The following is a 20,853-nucleotide window of genomic DNA, read 5'->3' as shown; positions in this document are numbered from 1 at the left end:
CAAATGTCAACATATGCAGTATTACTAAGTAACATCAAATACAGGGTAGTCCAAAACTCGAACGAAAACAAATTCGAATTATTTCCATATACTAATACGGTTATAATGTTCTCAATTTGATGTTAAGGATATTGATGCTCTTTAGATACCCCGCGAAATAATATAGGTGTCATTTTTCTCACAGACGAAATAAAAAAAATAGGTAACCATGCTGCATGATGTGATACAGTGGTAGCAAACAGACTTATTAAAAGAAAAAAAAAAACAAGTTCAAATTGTTCATTTACAAGTGTATCATGTATAGCCCGAAATTCCATTATTATCATTTGTCTGAGCATAACAAAACTCTATGAGAACAAAATCATGCTGTTAGTGATAATTGATTCTATGTGAATAACTGCAATTATTGTAAAATGTGAACAACGTGAAAATAATTATCGTGTTCAGTTTTCAAAGACATGCAGAAAAGAAAGTCGAATCATGTTTCGTTGATGATGATTACACTTTTTGACTATAATCTTCTGAAAATGTTATCACACCTTCTAAGATTGGAATGGCAATTTTGTTGTGCTAAGATTATCCAACCGATGTAGCTTGAAAGTTTGATATTGTCAATTATTTAATTATCATTTGATTGTGTACAGTAGAAATTTGTTGATAATAAATATGCTAGTACATTGCAAAAGATTATATTTATCATCACTTGAATAGGTAGCTCTTGAATAGAATTACTTGGTTCTGAGAGGCATTTTCTCGATTATATTCTGTACTTTTTTTTTTCTCTTATAAAGAAATGTTGTTTTTAATTAACACCACCTTGTATTCATTTAATTATTATGAGCTGATGATTTTATATGTCATGGCATAGATATATTGATATATCTATGATAATAGGCAACCTTTAACTAATGTATATACACATGTGAAAGAGACTGTGATTTTTTTCAGTACGCGATTGCGTTTAAACGAGAAACGATGAAAGAACTGTTTTAGAAACATTTCAGTATGACAAACATGGTCCATTGTATTAAGTTAGTGCTAGATTAAATCGGAATATAAAGAGGATGATCGTTTCCTGCAAAGACTTCGAGTGCACTCTATATAAAAAAAGATTGGGCTCATAAAAAACTGTATAAACAAAATAATTCTTGAAAAAATAGAAAAGACGTCGCAGCCGTGTCGTTCGATGATCGATGCCATACATTATCATGTGTTTAGAATTATCGGAGAAAACCTATCATCCTATTTTCAGCAATTTCTGCTTGATTCTAAAGCAAAGAATTCTCAACTTACAATTAGACCCGCATATGGTCGACAACTTACGATTGGTCGACAGATGTGTGAGAATTCTATTACCGGTTTCACCAGATCCTTCTCGCCATGATACAGACTCTTGAGAATTTTTCGCTAAAAGAAAAAATTTGAATATAGAGCGCTTAATAAGTTTATCGTCAGGTTACCCCTTGTACTTTTTGCTTTTGTGCTCTTTGCCTCGACAAACTTTTTTGATAGAATGGGGGTTTCGTTAATTTCCTTGGCAAATACAAATGCGCAGAAACATTTTCTTTAGCAAATTGAGACACGGCATGAGAATACGTTTATGGTTCATTATACAATATCGACCTAAATTAAATATTATTAATATTTTTTTGTTATTTATTTTTTTTTTTATTCACAATACATCTAACTGTGCGAAAGTGTATTTTACAAATATTAGTTATATTTGCAGTGCTATGTCTCACTTTGGATATTTATGTATTTGCCTATTCATTTCACTTACCTAATAGTTTTTAAAATTCTTTACCTTTCGCATACGTATAGATACGCTCACATATGCAATCGGGTTAAGATGTAGAAGATGTATATGATAATACTGGCTATTAATAGTTAAAAGTTAGTTTTTCGTAACTTGAAATTATTATCGTTTGGTGAGTTCCATGGTTTCTATTGTCACATATACAATATTGTGATTTCATATTTCGTATAGTTATTATAGATAGTTGCGTACGTAGGTCTAGCTAACGCTATATGAATAATAGTCTTTATCAAAAGCACATGTATATAGTGATATTTCTATAAGTATGTATGTATAGTACATTGTATAAATCGATCTTTCTTGTAACCAATTTGTAAATATCGTAGTGAAGTTAATCAGAAATCAACGTTTTATGTCATTCACTTAAAAATTTATTCATCGAAAGCTTGTAAAAACGCAGGAAAAACCACATTTACTAGACTCACGCGCGTGATGTTGAATTGGCATAGTAATTATACACACAATCAAAACAATACATGTCATAATGAACGAAATATCAAAACCTATATGTAAATTTAAACGAATGGTAACTCGGATTCGTAACGTATGGTACTCCCATTTATAGTATTTAAAAATTTATATAACAATGTATTCTTTGATACAAGAACTGTTAATCAGCGTCTTGTCGAAAGTATATCTCTGTATCGGTACTCACTGAGCAGCTTCTCAATTGACTATCCATTTTATACACGTTACCACGTTACGGAACAGCAACATTAACGTAATTTTGATACATCCTCGTCACTTGCTTCCGCATCCCCTTCTACACCACGCTCTCCTTCTTCTGGGTGTGCAGGATTTCCCTCTTCGGTGTCTACGCTACTAGTGGGCGTTATTTGTTCAGTCGTTTCATTATTCGCGAAGCCCAACCCGCCGAGTCCTTTGTTAACTGGTTCCGGAGAAGCAGATTCTTCGCTGCTAGGCGAACCGGGGGATGAGACTATCACCTGTACAGGCATATGCGACCCCCCCTTTAAATATACTCATAGCTTGAACATTCTTTACAAATATTTAACTACTCTCATATTAGGGGGAGAAGGGATGATTGGAACAACAGATGAATTGGTCCACTCTGTGAGAAGTGTTGCCTGATAGTTTTTTTTAGAAAGATCCAGTTTACCTGGTGGACTGATCATTGTTATTTTTCCCTTTATTATAACGCCGGATGATTCGACTAGCAGACTCTGTAGAGAAAATATATGCGAATAACGAGAACTTTTTCACTAATGTGATTCTCAAGTATGTATTGTATTCTGAGCAAGTAACAAGAATTTGAAAGGAAATTACGATCAATATTACTAAAACAGCAATTACGTTCTCTCGATTCAACAGTGGATGATTAGAGTGGTAAGAATTGCACGATTTAGAAATGATGACAATGCTTGGAATTATATGAGGTCCTGATAGACTAATAGAGATGAGTTGATATTAAATTTTCAAAAATGTCTTGAAAGTACATTCAATATAATACGCTTGATGATTATCAAGAGACTCGGTAGTCTCACGCCAAGTATTTCTAATATACTGCACATTGCGAATACATTATAATAGAGTTGAGAATAAGATGAGGGAAATAATAATAATACCTGTGCAAGAAGCGGCGTCTCTGTGCTGTCAGCGGTTTGGAATAGCCGGCAATTTGCGCTTGCTCTGAATACGTGCCCAACCAAAATAAAATATAAAACAAATATTACTATGTAGAATGATGTAAAGTAGAAACTATAAATTGAAAATATATTCGATATGATCACAAATAACAATAGCTTTCAACAATCAAGAGATCATTAAATTATGCAAGTAGAGTCAACATGCAGCATAAGTGTTATGTACACAGGATATACCTAGTCTAAAAGCTGCCAGTACATAACGATAGTAAATGTTGCATTAGAGTTGTGAAGAAGCACATTAACAATCGTATTTTCATACTGCCGACTAGATCATTATTTTCAATGAGACTGAATAGTTCGAATTATTTATGTGACAAATAAGCTATAATAAATTTCACCATGCACAAAAATATCCTGAAATGTGAGATGATGTAAAATGCCTGCCTGTCATTGTTGATCATAAATTCCAATTTCCTTGTACTCTTATTCCAGAATAATACTGCTATATACCTTATTAATCAAATGACAAACTCGGTTATTAGCATCCTCAGATGAAGTGAAGTTGTCAGTGCAATTCCACAAACTTTTTCAACCACATGAGCCTGAAAATATCTGAAGCTTGTCATTTGCGTAATGAATTCTAAAAGCTTTTCTGCTTTTTACGAATACCACGATATCCAACATTCCAAATGTTTCAACTTGCTATAACAGAAATAGAATATCTGAAGCCTAGCCCACTATTCATATACAGCACAACTACTTACCAAGTTGAATTTTACCATGTGAAGCATTACAAAATGTTGAAACCTTAATATTCTAAGAATTTAATAACTAACCTGTCGCGGTTTGATTGGTAGCGGAGGTCGAGTGGAGGTTGAAAGCGTTATGGGGGTTGCAGTGGGGGGTGGATGATGAAGTGAGGGTGGCTGCTGCCAAGGCGGCCCTGTGCGACCCAATGTTCCCTGTGCCGGAGGAGCCGACTGATTGCTGTGAACTGATTGCTGCGAACTTGCTGGCGTAACTCGAGTTAGCGTTGAAGCGGCTGAAGAAATCTTCCGAACTGTCTGTGAAATGAGCTGCTGATTACTTGGCCCTTATATATTATTCCGTGGTATTAACTCTAATAAGGCTAGTGTCAACATTAGAACTATTGAAATGTACACTTGGCGATAAATCAACAGTTTAAATTTTGTTATGATGTGAGATGCCATTATGCATTTTAGATTCATATTCGCAAACGATAACATTACCTGACTTTACAGGCCATATTTCTAGGAGATATTTAAGTACTGCTATAGGCTGTTGGAAGTCCAAATGAGGTCCATTATCTTCAGAATGAAGCATCAAAACTGGACCAAAACACACTGCTAAACTTGCTGGAGACATCTTGTTGCATTGTGACACTACCATTGCCAGATGATCAAGTAAGTAAATTAACGTACACTGTAACATTAAAATTATATTTAGATGATAATCCGACTGGCAAATGTGAATTGAGTCGCATGATCCACAATAAATAAAACCCACCCTATTCACTTTTGGTAGGCAGTCCAGTATACTGAACATCAACTTAGCATTGCCCTGAGGATCATCAGGTAAGCAGACGGCAAGTGCATCGACCATCATTTGGTAGAGGCACTTAGTAAACAGAGGTTCTGGCAGCTCTCTCAAGTAATCTTTTAAGACTCCTATGTTAAAATATCATAGTATCAACTTTTGCACAACTATGTTTGCTTGCACTCACAATATTAAACTCAACATGACAACATTATACCTGTTATAACGTTAATATCAGGAACGTTGTCCGGCGAAAGATCGACGGATCTCGCATTCCGCTCAAATGCCTCGCGGAGTATTCTTTTTTTTGTTGCCGAGCCACAGAGTCTGTACAAGCCTTCAAAAATGTAAACATTTAAATTACTTGACTAATGCAAATAATATACTTCTACGTATCGTTGAATGCAACCAGTTAAAATAAATTACCAATTATATCAAGTCCTCGCCTTTCAACTTCTTCCACGCATCGCCATACAATAATAGGAACATTCTGGGTACTCGACATCACCAGAGCAGTCGAAACTCCGCCAGGAACACCCCCAGTTTTGCTTTCTCGGCTTACCTAGGAAGATATTCTTAATAAAATGAGATATTTCATGCAAAATAATGGTTAAATCATTCTTTGTAACAAAGTATGTGATATTACAAACACATCCATGTTAATTACCACAGTATCTAAGTCAACGCCAAAAAGTGGAGCTACTCTTGTTGCAAGAGATATGACTGGAAGTCCACGTCGTTTAAAAGTCTGATGAGCATCAGTATAACGAAGGCGTAAGTAAAGAGTACCACGTGGTTCGACCTTAAGTGCCAATTGATGAAGAGGAGACTCCTTTAATAAAGTTCCTAGATGTACTGATCCCTTATAGCATAATTTATGTCGGTGTTGAGGATCCCATGAATATACTAAAAGGTCGAGTTGACGATTGCCAACTAAATCCAATTCGAATGTTTCATCCCAGTCAAACATCAAGTCTCCAGTACGAACGACAGTACGGGCCTTGTGCACTCGATCACATTCGAGTACACAATAAAGATCTCTCAAGCCACAGCTACCTATTTTCAGAAAATTTGCCATAAAATTGAAAAAAGTATCCTCAATACGCAAGCGTATAATAATTATCTTATTACTCTTAAGTTCATTTACCAAGGCTGGGCTGTCCAGAAGGTGTAGATGGAGTAGTGGCTGCTGACGAAGAGGTTGTTGATCGAAGACCACGACCTGCCAATAGATGGACCCATAGCAAACCACTTACGCCGCTAGCTAAATCTCCGCCAGCGTTGGCTTCGCCAAGAGAACTCAACAAAGAGCTCGTGGAACTGGGAGTTCCCACTGTTGGTGGCTTCTCTATTTTATACTTGAGAAACTCTACATGGAAATGACTTAAGTATTATCAGAAATCACAGATTATAGATCATAATTGAGCTGCTGACTCACCTGCAGGGTTAATATCTAACAGTCTTTGATCTTGAGTTCTAGTTGGAGTAGGATTTGGTATGTTTCTTGTAGATTCTAGGTCCAATAAATTCCTAATTCTTCTAACAGAACTGGCTCTCTGACTTGCTGAGTTACTCAGAGCAGTCTTCGGATTAGACAAAGATGATCGGGTATTGGAGGCTACAGATGCTGGCCGTGGATTTGTTGATGTACGATGGCACGATGAACTAATAGCCGTCGAAGCTCGGAGATTTGCTAGATTAACTTGTTGGGCAGATGCAGATCTTGTTGATAGTCGATCCAACGTACTGGACATTGGCCTGTATGAACCATAACCGCCATATTCAGCCTGAAATTGACATGCAATGAAATTGTAATGAAATCTAGCTATGAACCTGTAAAATCTAAAATAGCCAACCCTCTAAGTGATTTTTCAAAAGTCTGGGAATCGGATTCTAATAGTGAATCGATGCAGAAAAACTCTTCATAGATATGCCAAATACAAGAACCTGATTTGCAGCAGCATGTATATTTTCAGCGCTATAAGTGTAACGTGGTGGTCTGCTGGTAGTAGCTCTGATCTGTTCATAAAGAGCACTAGTGCTTGGAGTACGACTCAACCATGCCCTGTACTCATCTGACGTGAATACACTTGGAGATGATGGTATTCTGCCTATATCAAAACCAAAAAGGCTCGATTAGTTGAGTATATCCGTGAAATATTTCTTCAATTATTAGCTGATATGTGTCACAATCTTAAATGTGTCAAGTTGCAAGTACCTCTATCTCGCCTAATTGATGGTAACTCAGGTGCAGACAAAGCCCCGTCACTATCTTCTTGATCTATAAGACCAGAAGTTACTGTGCTGAGTCCTGTACGAACTCCCGGTTGTTGTGGCAACGTCCTACCGCTTCTTGGTAATGAATTAGACCGTAATCCTAGCGAGAAATATCTCATCAGATTCGTAAATAGACAAATCGAACTAATGCAATACCTTGCAAATATGAAGAGTGATGAGAAATTCGGACATCGGATACTTGATATATTTTTCCGGATCTTACCTGAGGAACTTTGCCCAATCTGAGATCTGGATAGCGTAGCTAAATGAGAGACAGCGCTGCTCTGCGATGGGTTATTCATGTTGTGTCTATAATGATAATATGCGGATCTAGGCGAACTAGAACATGTTGCCTCCGTATCAGAAGCATAATCAAGAGAAGGTCTATGCCTTCTAGTCAGTGTGCCGAATTGCCCTTGCCTCTGTGAAGCTGATCCTGTATCGTTTTGCGTACTGTAGCGTGAGTTGTAACGAAGTGTCGATGATCCTGAAAAAAAAGCAGGATGGTTGAGGAATAAAATCGAATCGATAACTATTCGTTTCAATATGGCCCGCATCATATATTCAGTCATGTAAATATACCAGATTTCAAGCTTGATCTTAATAAGGTGTGACGAGCAGGTGTCGTCATGCTCGTGTAATCAACTCGTGGCAGATGTTGGTCAGATCCACTACGAGGCATAATACGTCCGCTACTGCTATGCTGCGTATAACCAAAATGAGCTGACTGATTTTGCCCAGATAATCTGCTAGCCACTGATTGCATTCCTCCACCTGTCGACATTCGACGGCCACCATTCGACGGCATAACTGGTCCAGTGTAAAATGAGTGTACCTACCAACAGATTATATTATTGCATATCACCCTATCATACAAATCTAATATCTGAGCAAGGCAATAGATGCGTGAGAGGTCTAATACACACTTTCAATCAAATGAAAAACATCAATTATTTCATTTTCTGAATTGGCAGTCAAAACATCAATGAATTCATGAAAACTTAATACGTTGATATTGAACAAGAAAATGTCATATGTTAAATTGATATTGATATTTACCATCTATAGTATAAAGGATTAATAAATCCCCCACGCTCTACACGTAGATAATGTCATTTATCTGATGACTCTACTAGTAGAAGATAAAATTGGAAACGGTTTTCTATGTTTGCGAACTTTGCTTAATGCGAATAAATTGATTGCTAAACAAAAATATAAGTAATGCTTTGGCATAGAAGTAGTCAACAAATAAATCAAAACACTCTACAAAATGTGTCAAAGAATACATGGTTCAATAACTGATAATAATAAACATTTCATTTCTGCATGATTCATTTAATTTGATTGTGACCAAGGGAAGGAAAGTGCTTTTATATATACTGTGGAAAAAAAAAATTAAGTTCGAGTGTAATAATAATGGCATTGTGTATATTTAGCTTTATCCATATGTACATGGAATGTAATTGCAATTATCATCTTCGAACAGCTCTAACACTGTACATTACCCAATGAATTTTGTCAATCAAGTGCTAGTTACACAGTTAAGGGAAATAAATCAAAAAATATATGTAGAAAAAAAGCTTAGGAAAAGGTAACGAAAGAAGTGTATGCCACAGCGATATATCAATTCTAGTTATCAAGAAATGTTGTGTTGTCTTTACCTTTGTGAAATCCTGGTTAATTTCAATGTAGCATTCATTCAGAACCGATTAGTAAGTTAATTTTGTTCTTTGAGTCATGCTGCAAATTGCCTCTCAACGTCATTCGCAATAAACAAGGTTGACTAAGCGATTTTAACCACTTTTAAATCTTTTGGAATAAACTATCATTAGCGAATGAACTTAATTTTTTTTTACTTTCTCAGTGACAAAGACACACCTGTTCTCACCTGCGTAGAGATACCAAATATTACGGGACTTTAAAATTTTCATAGCAATACGATTAAAACATTGATAATCCAAATAATATGTTATTCTGTTTTAAATATTTCGTGATCGAAGAATGATAGCGGGATGATGAATGGCAACTTCACGATACTATATATACATTTATACAATACTACATACAATAAATCATATGAAATTCCAAGATTCTATGCCATATTTGGATATTAGGATAATCCATTATACCGAGTGACGTAGAGACGGACAATATGCAGGTTGACCAGGGATAGTAAATTGTTAGTTAAATACTTTGGTATACTGTTTAACGTTTTTCAATCTGCGATATACACAATGTCACAGAATATAGGGCAAACAAGTATTAAATAGTGCAGATAGGTATAAGAGGGTGCTGATTTGACATAATCTAAAACATCTAAACAGTTTGAAATCACAAACCACTGTAAATTGCTCATTGCATCAATAAATGAATCCGTATTTCAAGCAGGCTGATAGAGTATCACAGGTATCGACATTGAATATCATAATCAGAACTAGTTCCAATTCAAATGTCAACGTTTTTGAAGACTGATAGAAAATATTCAATCATTGATGTAACAAGTTTTCAACTCTGGTCTATGGTGCGTTGATAGATTGGTGAGATAATACAAACAGAATATGACTTACTTTTTCTGCAAGACTTTCCAGAGTTTTTGGATAGCCTCGCTCATATGGTTGGAAGTGCTGCGTAGTTGATGGCTTTGGTTGATGAGTGATAACTGGTGGTGGAGGAGGCTGATAAGACCAATGACCTTCGGGCCTAGAATTATAGTACAGGTCGCCATTACTTGACCCCAAATCTTGACTAGATCCAAGCCCTGTTAAGCCCAATCGCGATCGAGAGGGTAACATTTCTCTTCCATCACCTCTCCGACGACTACTATCTCTGCAAAAGTGAATACAGAATAATATACATCCCAACAAATGTGATGTTGACAAATCATGTGGTGATTTGGTATCCTTAAATATCAAATTTAGCATAAGTCATCAGCTACCTAATATGATTGCTTGTGGTATGGTCGCTCTCATCTTCATTGAGCTCGCGTTTGATAACGACCACAGGAGGGGCTTTGTGTTCATTTTGACGGCTATGTGATACTGGCTGATGAGGTCCATGCCTCGTGGCTAAGATCAATCTTCGAGGTATCGACATTATAATCACTACATCATCGATACCCATGTGCGAGACACTGACCAAATTGACTGCCAAGATTTCATCTCCAACCTACGAAAATGACTACAGTATTAATCAATGCAACGTGAATTTCACCAAATTCCATGACTTGATCAAAATTTATGGCTGCTAGTACAAAATCTTTCCCGAAAATTTCATTTCCAGTTATCGTGCAATTTGATACAACATAAGTTGCTTGAACATGTCCCTTACTTTTAAGCAACCACTGTTGTAAACAGCAGACTCCAGGGCAATCCTTGATATGAAAACTCCATCATTTCTATCGATGCCATTTCCTTCTCGGATGTAGAGGCCCAAGGTTTGTCCGGGTCTTTTAATTATCTCGACTAGATGCACGGGGTGTTTAGGATCCTGAGTTCGATGAATGAATGCAAAATTTATTTGATCCCATAATATAGAATTCCGTACGCCTCGTAATCTACTAAACATACCTGCATTGCCATAAATTTTTTGGCAGCTTCTGAAGCCTGCCTGCCCATTTGGCGTGGCTCTATGACATGAACAACCATTTCGCCACGCCGATCTACAGCTTCTAGCGCGGCTGCAGTTGATGCATCGAGATCGTTCTCGACAGTTTCGATTTGCTTGAATATCTCTGTACTGATTCCACTGACCTGCAACGGAAGCCCTTTCTATGTCAGATAGTATGATGGTCGATCGGTGCCGACAGGTTTAATTAAAAAATAGTGTGATCCAAGGTTTCAAAAACAAATTTATTTATATAAAACTGAAAATGAGTATACGTAATCAATACGATTATTCATATATACCTTTCTGAAGTCTCCTTGGATCACCATAGGGGGTGGCTCCTTGGGACGCAGTTGGTTGGCAGGGACCTGCCTCCCAGGGCTTGCACTTATGTCTGTCACCTCTCCCCGCCCCTCCTGGAAACAGTTATATTTTATCACTGTCGCGATCACTGTATCAATGTTTGACAAACACGATGCTTCAGTGTTTAATTCTTTTTTCCAGAAATACATGATAAGCAGATAATAAAATACCAAAATGTTTTCAATTGATGAATAAAAAACAATTCGCTCAATTGTGAATCGCACTTGGAACGAAAGCTCTTTGATATAATGAATTACTACGTTATACTATCGATAACACATGAGGATAACAATTCAGTCGAATAGTTACTACATCTCCTAAAATTTGTTGCAAATAAAATAAATCATATATATATGCATGGCCGAGAGCCAAATAAACTTTTCATTTTTTCTGATGCATGGTTTGATTCGATGTAGTAATCGTGTTAATGAAATAATCCAATGGCTCGCCAATCCAAGGCTAGCGTGTGTAATGTCATTTGCATGACTTGAATGAACCAGGGACATAATCGAGCTGCAGTAATTGCGGGTATAAATCGTTACAGAAAATGCCGTATAAATATAAAATTATATCTTATAATCAGCAAGAACGTGAAAGTTTTCGTCGAAAGTATGTCACGCGTGACAATTTGAATTTTAAATTAGCGCAAAAAATTGGTTGTTAACCGTGCCAAATACAAGTTGTACCAGCTGTGCGAGTACAATGTGGATAATCGAAAATCTGATAAAATAATATCCGGACGGTAGTCGCAGTACGTGTTTCCTAATCACGGTATATTTTAAGACAATCATTGAATACATTTTTCCGCAAAACGTAGGATGCTCAGGAATTCGAAGAGCCGATCTTGGAATTCGGTGAACGGAGAGACGGCTCAACTCTGGAGGCGAAACACGAGGAATGATCCACGCGGCCTAGGCTGCAGCTATATATATCTGAACCCTATACCGTATTATCTGCAACAATCAGCATATCATATCCCCGTTGATCGTTGTTGTTCGGAAATTTTTGGTGCACGATGAATGGATTTCAAGCGATCATGTTAACGTAGGGATTGCTATGCGGGGTGATTGTACTTTCGTAACGTGTATGTATAGTGTAAGAACTTTTGTAAACTGTAGCGGTTGTACATATATGTATATATTTTCGGGATTGAGGGTACCTTTCGGGAAAAGAAACATCCCCAACCGGCTCTATCGCACATCGTACTACCCCATTGCGAATAATATGGCGGGAACCCCGTCTACATCGGGATATTACCCCACGCGTGCGCCTCTTTTTCCAGAGGATGGGATATCGACCGATGACGTCACCTCACGACCTCTTTCAACTCTGGCTAGCTGGCTGGCTGGAAGTTGCTGCACACTCCACGTTCTACAACCCTCGGAAGAGGGCGAAGTGAAGAACGACGGGCCCTACGACGAGCAGATGGAGGATGACGGCGGGGGAATCAGAATGGTGAAGGGTGCGGCGAGGGCAGCAGAAGGACGGGGGTTGCGATGAAGAGGAAGAGAGGAAGAGGAGAAAGAGGACGTCGAGGGCGCGGACGAACTTGTAGTAGACGTCGCACGCAAGCGTACGCACGAAGAGGACGTATAGCGATCCTGCAATACGATACTATCCACATGCGCCTGCGTTTCGACGCGACCGAGAATGTCGAAACTTCGATGATGAAAGTGGCCGTGTAAAATCCCACTATGCCCCGCGTATACCGCGTCCCTTTCAACCAAACGAAGCTGCAACTACCCACGTACATACCAACCCTTATTGCACGTAACCCACTTGCATTGCTAATTGTCCTGGTACAAATGCATAGCCGGAAATATGAAAATTTGCCATTCAACGATATCTAAAATAGGTGCCAATGTGATGAGATATCAGCTTCTTCTTTTTCTCTGCGTTTCCTTCCCCATCGCGTTCATGCATTTCATTAAGAACCGCGTATTTAATACGGAATCTATAGCAATATATACGAGCTAATATAGTTCGTTCACCGCTATTCTCTAATTTCAAATTCACACTGCGACTGCAAATTGGCAGGTGCGAGCTTGACGATCTATACTTTATTATCATCGTTTTTTTTTTAGCAGACTTCCGATTCATTACCGTATCATAGCAGACTTCTTCATCTATATGATATCAAAAAAAAGAAGAATATGATGCATATTCAAGCGGAGGTTTATTTGCCGCTGGCTAAAAAATTATTTGCAGTCAATAAAATGTTGCTGCAGCTCTACGACTCATAATTAGCGTAATCGTAATGGTGAAATCGATGGATATGAGCAGGTGGCGTGCTCCAAACTTGAATAGAGATAATTATTTCGTAAGTTTACGATCCGTAACCAACGTGGCCTTTTGACCATTGAACCATCGAATTTCTGTACGCTACAAATACTCGTGACCCTTTTCTTTCATCCTCCTACAATTCTACCCAACTCCTGACCAAATAAACCGCTTCAGAGGTATATACATATTCTCACTAGAAAATTTCTCCGTTCCCGCTGGCCTAGTTTCGTGATGTAGGACGTCCAAGGGGATAATTACAGGCAGGCACAGCAAATCAAAGCTCTAGTGGGTCACATGTCACACGCCATATCGAACAAGTTGCCCCATTTTCTTTAGTTTCTCCCTTTTTCCATTTCCCAATTTTCTCCTGGGTTTTGGCTGCAGGCTTTTTTAATGAGAAAACTGCCGCGAGCTTCGCCTAATATGTGTAAAAAGTGTAGAGCTCTGAATGAAAAAAAATGATCGGATGCGTATCGTGTAAATCATAATTTTTACGGTAGCTGCAAATAATGAACTATGATATTAAGGTACTGTTATATGATTAATTATACCTGTCATGAGATATCGATTTTAGTTTATCGCAAATATAGTATACGTAGATGTAAACTTCGCGCTCGTTTATAATATTCAGTTTCTCTCGGATGTCGTTCGCATATTTGATATCATACATAGAGGGCTGCAGGGTCTTTTACATGACTTTATTACACAACTACAATGAGGGCTAAAGAGAGTGAGAATTTCAGAAGAGGGCCAACAAGAAGCTTTGTTCTGTGTGGGAGGGTACGTGAAAGATAATTAGATATCGATTTCGAATTAGAAGAGGCGAGATGGGCTCTATCTATTAACGTAATCATTATAACGTTTACGGGTAAGTCCAAATTTAGAAACGGTTCCTATTCTTTATCTCTTCAGCTATAGTTCAATTTCTATTAGAATATTCGTTCATTTTCTGCACTATATACTAGATAATTTATCTCCACCGATATTCTGATCAATACCCCATCCAATTTCGCATGTGGAACCAGCATTGCATTGTAGCGTTACTTTGAGATTTAACAAAGTAATTGTGGTCATTGGTTTCTTGCGATTTTGAGGTCGTAATTCGATTTTTTATTACAGTACATTCTTGTGCATTCTCATGCATTTTGATCTCACGAATCCGATTCTCTATTCTCTACGGCAGTATTTCTTTCTATACTTGTGAGATTATAGAATGGTGCAATTTGTATAATACATATGAGGAATATTTTCTCTCATATTCATCTTTCTCTTTATCGCTACCTTTCTTTGCCAGCGTTTACCCTTTGTTTCTGTAAATGGCACCGAGTTTCTAGAAGTGCAATCGCAAAACTGCCCCGAATAACTAAGCGCAAATCTAACCGTTGATTTAGTATTGAGTAGTTTACATAAATACAGGGTGCGCCGGATTCTATTTCGCTTTGCATTCGCTCCTGGAACTGGTTTATGCGCTTCCGTGAACGATATAACTATACAGATGTACATACATGTATGTTCATGGGTATACATAAGTATGTATAGTTTATACAGGTGTAGCCGGAGTGAAGATTACATCCTTCCGCGAACCGCTTTGGCGCAGAACTTACAGCTCCACACCGATACATGCCTATACTTCAAAGTATAACATCGAATACGATAGAACTTTCAACCCTCTAAAAGCTGGGATGCAACGACGTGCTACGTGTACGTTGACGAGGATTTTTTTTCAAATCGGTCCGAAGTCAAGACTACAACCAAAGTCAGTATTTCAACATTTTATTCTAAAATGAGAAAGGAGGGGAAAAACGAGATGAAAAGCAACAGAGCAGTAAAAGTAGAGGAGCAAAAACGACTTTCGTAGAACTTGAGTCTGTGATGATACAAGAAAAGTATAGTATAATAATATTAATGACTGACTAGCAAAAGCTTCTATGTCCATAATCCCTGTAGATACTTTTTCGTCTGCTTTGAACGTGAAACTTATATATATTGTCTACCCTAAACGACATCGTTTATATATCATTTTAATGAGATCATTAGTAGAATTTAAATAAACTTTTCCCCCCTCTTACTCTCTCATGGCGCCATCCACTTTTCGAACAACCTTTCCGCTGCAGCAGCCCCTTAGCAAATCCTACTTCATAATTCTCTACCATCTTACACTATAAAACTGTTACGGCCAGGCCTGATTACGGTTTCAAATAGTAACTAAGATTAATTTATGCTATACACGTACGCAAATTACCGCAGAAAACTCTCTCGCAAAACACAAATGATTCAAGCAAATTTTCAGTCAACATTATTTCACGACAACTAAAGACATGACTAAAGAAAACGCATGCAGCCTTGGGTTGGATTTTGTTACTCTTCGAGTTTTTAGTATAACTCCCTCCAAACGAACAACTCACAAGTTGCTATAAATGTTTGAATTTCCATGAGATTTAGATTTAAGAATTAAGTGTCAATGTTGGGGATAATATTATATAGCTAAATTGGGCGTGTAGTAATTACGTGGCTGGATAGTTAACAAACCTTTCTGCGGCCACAGCACAGCATGGCTGCAGCGCTGCAGCTGCGCTGAGGTTCCGGAGGTTGACAAGGCTGATGAAAGACGTAATTGAATCCTCTGCCTCCTTCCCGCTGGAGTTGGACCACGCGCACCTGTCGCTGCTCTTGCTGCCCTTGCTGTCCTTGACCAACCGGACCACCGACACCAACTCGACCACCGTACTTGATTCGCACGTATTTTCGCCACTGCATGAGTTCGGTGCTTCATGCCCTCTGCCTGAAATAGTGTATCGTTAATCGTTACGAATACAGACGATAAAAATTGAAAATAATCTAAAGTTGCGAAGCACAGTTGCGGTAGATTAAATAATCCGACTAAGCAATTCTAGAACGAACTGTCAGACGTAAAAACACGTTCATAATGTAATTATCTTGCGCTGGGATCTGCGCTTATTTACACATATCCTACGTGCATATTGCACGTATTTGGCAGCTATACTATACGTTTCAGGAGTCAGGATGGGGTGCCGCGGCGGTGTTTTTGGGGTAAACGTGTCACGGGTCAAGGTCACATAATATACCTCTGTATCAAAGCATCAGTTCGCCCTGGAGCGACCACTTGCGTCGTCTCGACTCTCATTCATCATTGATTCTTAATGAGCTTCCGCGCTCTCAGCTCATGAAGAATGGGGGGAGGGTAAAGGAGTATACGAGGTATAGCATTAACGTCCGCGCCCCAATCTGCCCCGTCCTTGTCTTCCCCTCTTCTATAGAGGGTAGTGATGGATACTTGAAATGCAGCGTTAAATCGCGCGATGAAGATATATTCGAAAAAAGGTATAATCATGACAATATGAGAGAGCTTGATCGTTTTTCGAGCGTTAAATCCTCTCTTAGTCGCGGCGCGCGCGGATACTTCCCCCGTTCGACTGGCTGTTACCGTTTTGATGTGGAATCTGAGAAAATCGACATAATATACATATGTATATAGAAAGTCTCAGCGGTATCCCCAAAGCCATATTGTCCCTAGGGATGCAAAAATCGCGTGACTTGGCAATCTCTTCCAGCAAACCAATATAATATTATACCTATGTACGTACATATACCGTTTATATTATGGGTACATATAAGTATATACCTAATATACTCAAAATCGGTTTGGTACCAACAGCATTTTCAAATTCAACCAGATATCTCGAAACTCCCGTACAAGCCTGGGGGCAATTTGCGTTACATTCAATTTCCGAGATTTAGTCGAGCTCTATAGAGATACGGGAAAATGTTGAGAACTAACAATAACAAAAAAAACGAAAGGAACAAATTCTACATTTTTTCCTTTCTAGGGTGAAAGAAAAATTGAAATTAAAGACTCCAATGATTTTTTTATTAAAATCGCATATATAAGATGCGTTTCATAGATAATTATATGGATAGCAACGATATTTTGAAAATTGAATAAACGACAGCAAATAATTTTCATACATAATTACACATCTTATTGTTCGTGCATCTTTATTTCTGAACGCTGTGAGAGTATGGATATAATTTTAAACCGTACAAATATTCGCCACTCCGGTGCAAACGGTATCTTGGTTACAATCTTATACATTATTAGTTTTACACGCAACTCATCAGTCATTCATACTCTTACTACGTACACGTAATGCGCGTGCAAACCATACATAGATCTTCAGATAAATATAATATTAGCACTTATCGCTATGTCGATCAAAATGCAACGTTATACATACATACAAAATATAGCATATGTCAATTTGTGAATGTGCCCTGCAGCAGATATAAGTATACCTGCGCATATAAATTTAATACTTCACTATACGTGGCATGGTTCAAAATAACGTGAAAATTACAAATTTAAGTTAGGTATCCAGAAATACAACCCACCTTCTAAAGATCATCCGTAGTGCCTTTGAGGGCAGACAGATCAGTGGTAAGCCAGCGTGGTGATCCCTCGTTCATTCTGTATACGTATTCGTATCTCGGCCACTGCAAACCGTGTAAGCCTCTGTAGAATTGAACGGATTAATTCAAATGACTTGTTTCTACCCAAACGCTTTGTGAATTTAACAATATTGTGCATGGGATGATCAGAAATAAAGAATAAAAATACATATGTATTCTCTAATGACATCGACGTGTTCCGTTCGATCCGCCAAAAGTACAAATTTTCAATTTTTTTTTCATTATACGCACTATAGACATATTATACGACGCGCCTCGAAGGAATATGATCAAAAAAAAGGGAATTACGATGATGAATGAATTCAAGACAATCGATTTCAATTTTTAGTTGCAGCCTCGCTTCTTTTTTAAGTTGCACCAATTGATTTTGAACTGATTGTGAGAGAAATGGAAAGGCGTTGACAGGTGGAAATTTACGTGAGGATAGCGTGCCCTATACGATTCGTTAGCTGAAACTGGCGCGTATGAAAATTTCCTCTCATTTATAGTATAGCACCTTAGGTTAATGTAAGAATAGCAAGGTAAAATACTTGGAAGTAACATAACAAGCGTAAAAGACTTTGAAACGATGATATTGTTACGGAAACTCTAGTGATCGATAAAATATACGTTATGGGCGTTTGGTATATAGGTGAACCCGTCCCGTACTATACGACATTTCACATCCAAAAATTACAACACAGTTGCGTCCGCAATGATACAAACAAAAATATTAAATTATATGAACAAAATCAAAAAAAAAAAATCAAAAAATGATGAAGAAAATCGAAAACTCGGTATAACACGTCAATCAAGTGAACATTCAAACTGATAGTCATGAAATCAGCGTAATTCGCAATTTTTGCATATCATTGATGAAGAATCTCGGTGCGAGGCAATACAAAATATGTATGTAAAAAAAAAGAGAAAATAACTATCGAAACGTACCCCTAGAACGAGCACCCCGCGGGTCTTTAAACATCAAAATCAATACGTCCCTCGTTGAAAATCTAACACATTAAACGTCACAACCACAATTCACCCAAAACGCAATAACAATATATGGTTAAACGTACGAATTCGTCTTAAGTTTCGTTAAATACTTTCGGTCACATCAATCGATTCAGCTAAAAGAATCCGGTGTCAGAATATCGCGCTGCATCCCTCAACCCTCGCAACTCCTAGCGGACATGTTGCCTGACGACACGGCGCATGGCGAGAACGACGTCGGTAGCTATCAGCGGGGACGTCGGAGGCGTCGGGGGTAAAAGGTGAGGAGTGAGGAGAGAGGACCATTCGAAACCACCCCCCTGGGCTAGGCCCGACCCGGCCCAGCCCGTCCCGCGATATCTAAAGATGCCATGCACAAGGCGCAAGGAAGGTGTATGGTATACCTATATGTTACATAAGGTGTAGGGTATACGCGACATAGCCCTGCAACGAATGGGAACGAAGTCGAGCTAGGCTGCATGGCGTTAACATACACACATATATCTCCAGACAATCTACTACCATGCACGTGCAGGTGTGCGATACACAAGTTATCACGATTTACACGGGCACAATCAAATGCTGGCTATCGATAAAATCACTGCTATATGTCTATAGAATTCTAGTGATTATGAAACGTATATGTACCAGCGCAGGCGGGGGTTCATTACTTTTATGATATATATGAGTATGTACGATGTGTTCTCCTTACATAAAAAATACCCCCGAACGACGTCCGGTTCAAGTATCCGGAAAAATCAATAGGGCCATACGGGTCGTATAAAGTGCATTATATACTGGTTGTCCGAGTAATACGCGATGCACGCTCTAATTACCTACTGTTTAACCCTTCGTCGGGCGTCCCTCGAGAACTTCTTCAGTCAGGTGCGGCAGTGTGCTTGAGAAGCTCATTTTCGAAAGTTGTCTATCAAATCTATCCTATATTATCTGAGGCCCAAAATCAAAATTACTCAACTTTGCAGAGATGTATTTGAAAAACATATTTGAAGACATACTTAAAAAAAAAAAACATTTATTCTAACGGTAAAAGAGGAAGGGGGCGAACGGCGAACTAAAATATGATCGTTGTGCCCGAGAGGCCAGCCGCACCCGACGTATGTATAGTAATATTCACATGAGAAACGATGGTAGTTATATTATTGGAGAAATTGTTTGACATCTGCACAATCACTCTATCACGAGAAATAATTGTATCAAAATTCTTGGAAGGGATCACCTCCACATTTTGTGCATATTTCCATATACATATGTGTATGTGGAAGCGATTGCTGATTGTGTACCTATGCAAGTATTTTGGGCAGGGGGGGTTGTAAAATAGGTGTGACATACATATGCAACGTATAGTCGATCCCATTGATCGAAAATGTTAAAAATGAATCACCACGCATCGCGACGGTGTAAGTCGGTAACGTTTTTTTATCTGACCCTGGATTATACCGTGAGTACGTAGAGAAAAAGTATATCTCCGATACGCGAACAAACGTATATGTATAAGTTTACGGTCTACATAATATCGACCTGTAGTTAATTTTGGCAATACATCTCGAATCAATACCGATTGTCGCTTATAAATAAATATATATGTAACAAACCGTAGATGAGCAGTGTTTTCTATCTCACCAATAAATGCGATTACGATATAGATCTACGTACGACGTGATGTGCGCCTAATCTTTTTAATTGTAGATTTAATGAGCATCCGAGTATCAGGCTTGACATGTTACTTGTCTAAATGTAAAAGAAATGTGATGATGAAACAACCAAAGTGCAAACAAAATCTCTGGTGGATTACCATCTTTAGACTATTTTCTAGCTTGTACGAATAAATATTTTGTTGGATTTTGATCGATGAGTTCGATAATGTAACAG

General features: G+C 38.1%; 1 protein-coding gene across 11 annotated transcripts; it reads right to left on the bottom strand.

The window, feature by feature from the left end:
* Window positions 1–1,638: 1,638 nt before the first annotated feature.
* On the bottom strand, window positions 1,639–19,188 carry LOC105686073 (rho GTPase-activating protein 100F). 11 transcript variants are annotated; one of them, XR_007276661.1, is made up of 24 exons: window positions 18,922–19,187; window positions 17,917–18,037; window positions 16,036–16,288; window positions 11,163–11,276; window positions 10,824–11,024; window positions 10,585–10,743; window positions 10,193–10,422; window positions 9,825–10,083; window positions 8,919–8,930; window positions 7,840–8,092; window positions 7,481–7,744; window positions 7,199–7,357; window positions 6,928–7,091; window positions 6,419–6,767; window positions 6,128–6,349; window positions 5,648–6,036; window positions 5,407–5,542; window positions 5,198–5,317; window positions 4,951–5,111; window positions 4,674–4,866; window positions 4,260–4,483; window positions 3,934–4,025; window positions 3,403–3,466; window positions 2,720–2,763 (listed from the first exon to the last, which is right to left on the bottom strand). XR_007276661.1 is itself a non-coding variant. In XM_020852374.2 (23 exons), the coding sequence occupies exons 3-23, from the start codon at window positions 16,261–16,263 to the stop codon at window positions 2,760–2,762; spliced, it is 3,909 nt and encodes a 1,302-aa protein (XP_020708033.2). In that variant the 5' UTR covers window positions 16,264–16,288; window positions 17,917–18,037; window positions 18,922–19,187; the 3' UTR covers window positions 2,632–2,759. The 11 variants fall into 11 exon arrangements, 8 of the variants coding, with proteins under 8 accessions (XP_020708029.2, XP_020708030.2, XP_012256074.2 ...); XM_020852374.2 differs by lacking the exon at window positions 3,934–4,025 and having other exon boundaries at window positions 2,632–2,763; window positions 4,260–4,487; XM_020852375.2 differs by lacking the exon at window positions 3,934–4,025 and having other exon boundaries at window positions 2,632–2,763.
* Between the last annotated feature and the right edge of the window lie 1,665 nt (window positions 19,189–20,853).

Source organism: Athalia rosae, chromosome 1, assembly GCF_917208135.1.
Source record: "Athalia rosae chromosome 1, iyAthRosa1.1, whole genome shotgun sequence".
Taxonomy (NCBI): Eukaryota; Metazoa; Arthropoda; class Insecta; order Hymenoptera; family Athaliidae; genus Athalia; species Athalia rosae.
This window is presented reverse-complemented; position numbering and strand designations above follow the sequence as displayed.

What these genes read in the sequence shown, in the direction of transcription:
- LOC105686073 (XM_020852370.2), bottom strand. Translation starts at nt 16,263, where the DNA reads ATGCAGTGGCGAAAATACGTGCGAATCAAGTACGGTGGTCGAGTTGGT. An exon ending in AATATGGCCTGTAAAGTCAG is followed by an intron (nt 4,484 to 4,673) that starts GTAATGTTATCG and finishes TTTCACAGACAG; the next exon opens with TTCGGAAGATTTCTTCAGCC. An exon ending in TACCAATCAAACCGCGACAG is followed by an intron (nt 2,764 to 4,259) that starts GTTAGTTATTAA and finishes ATGCCTGTACAG; the next exon opens with GTGATAGTCTCATCCCCCGG.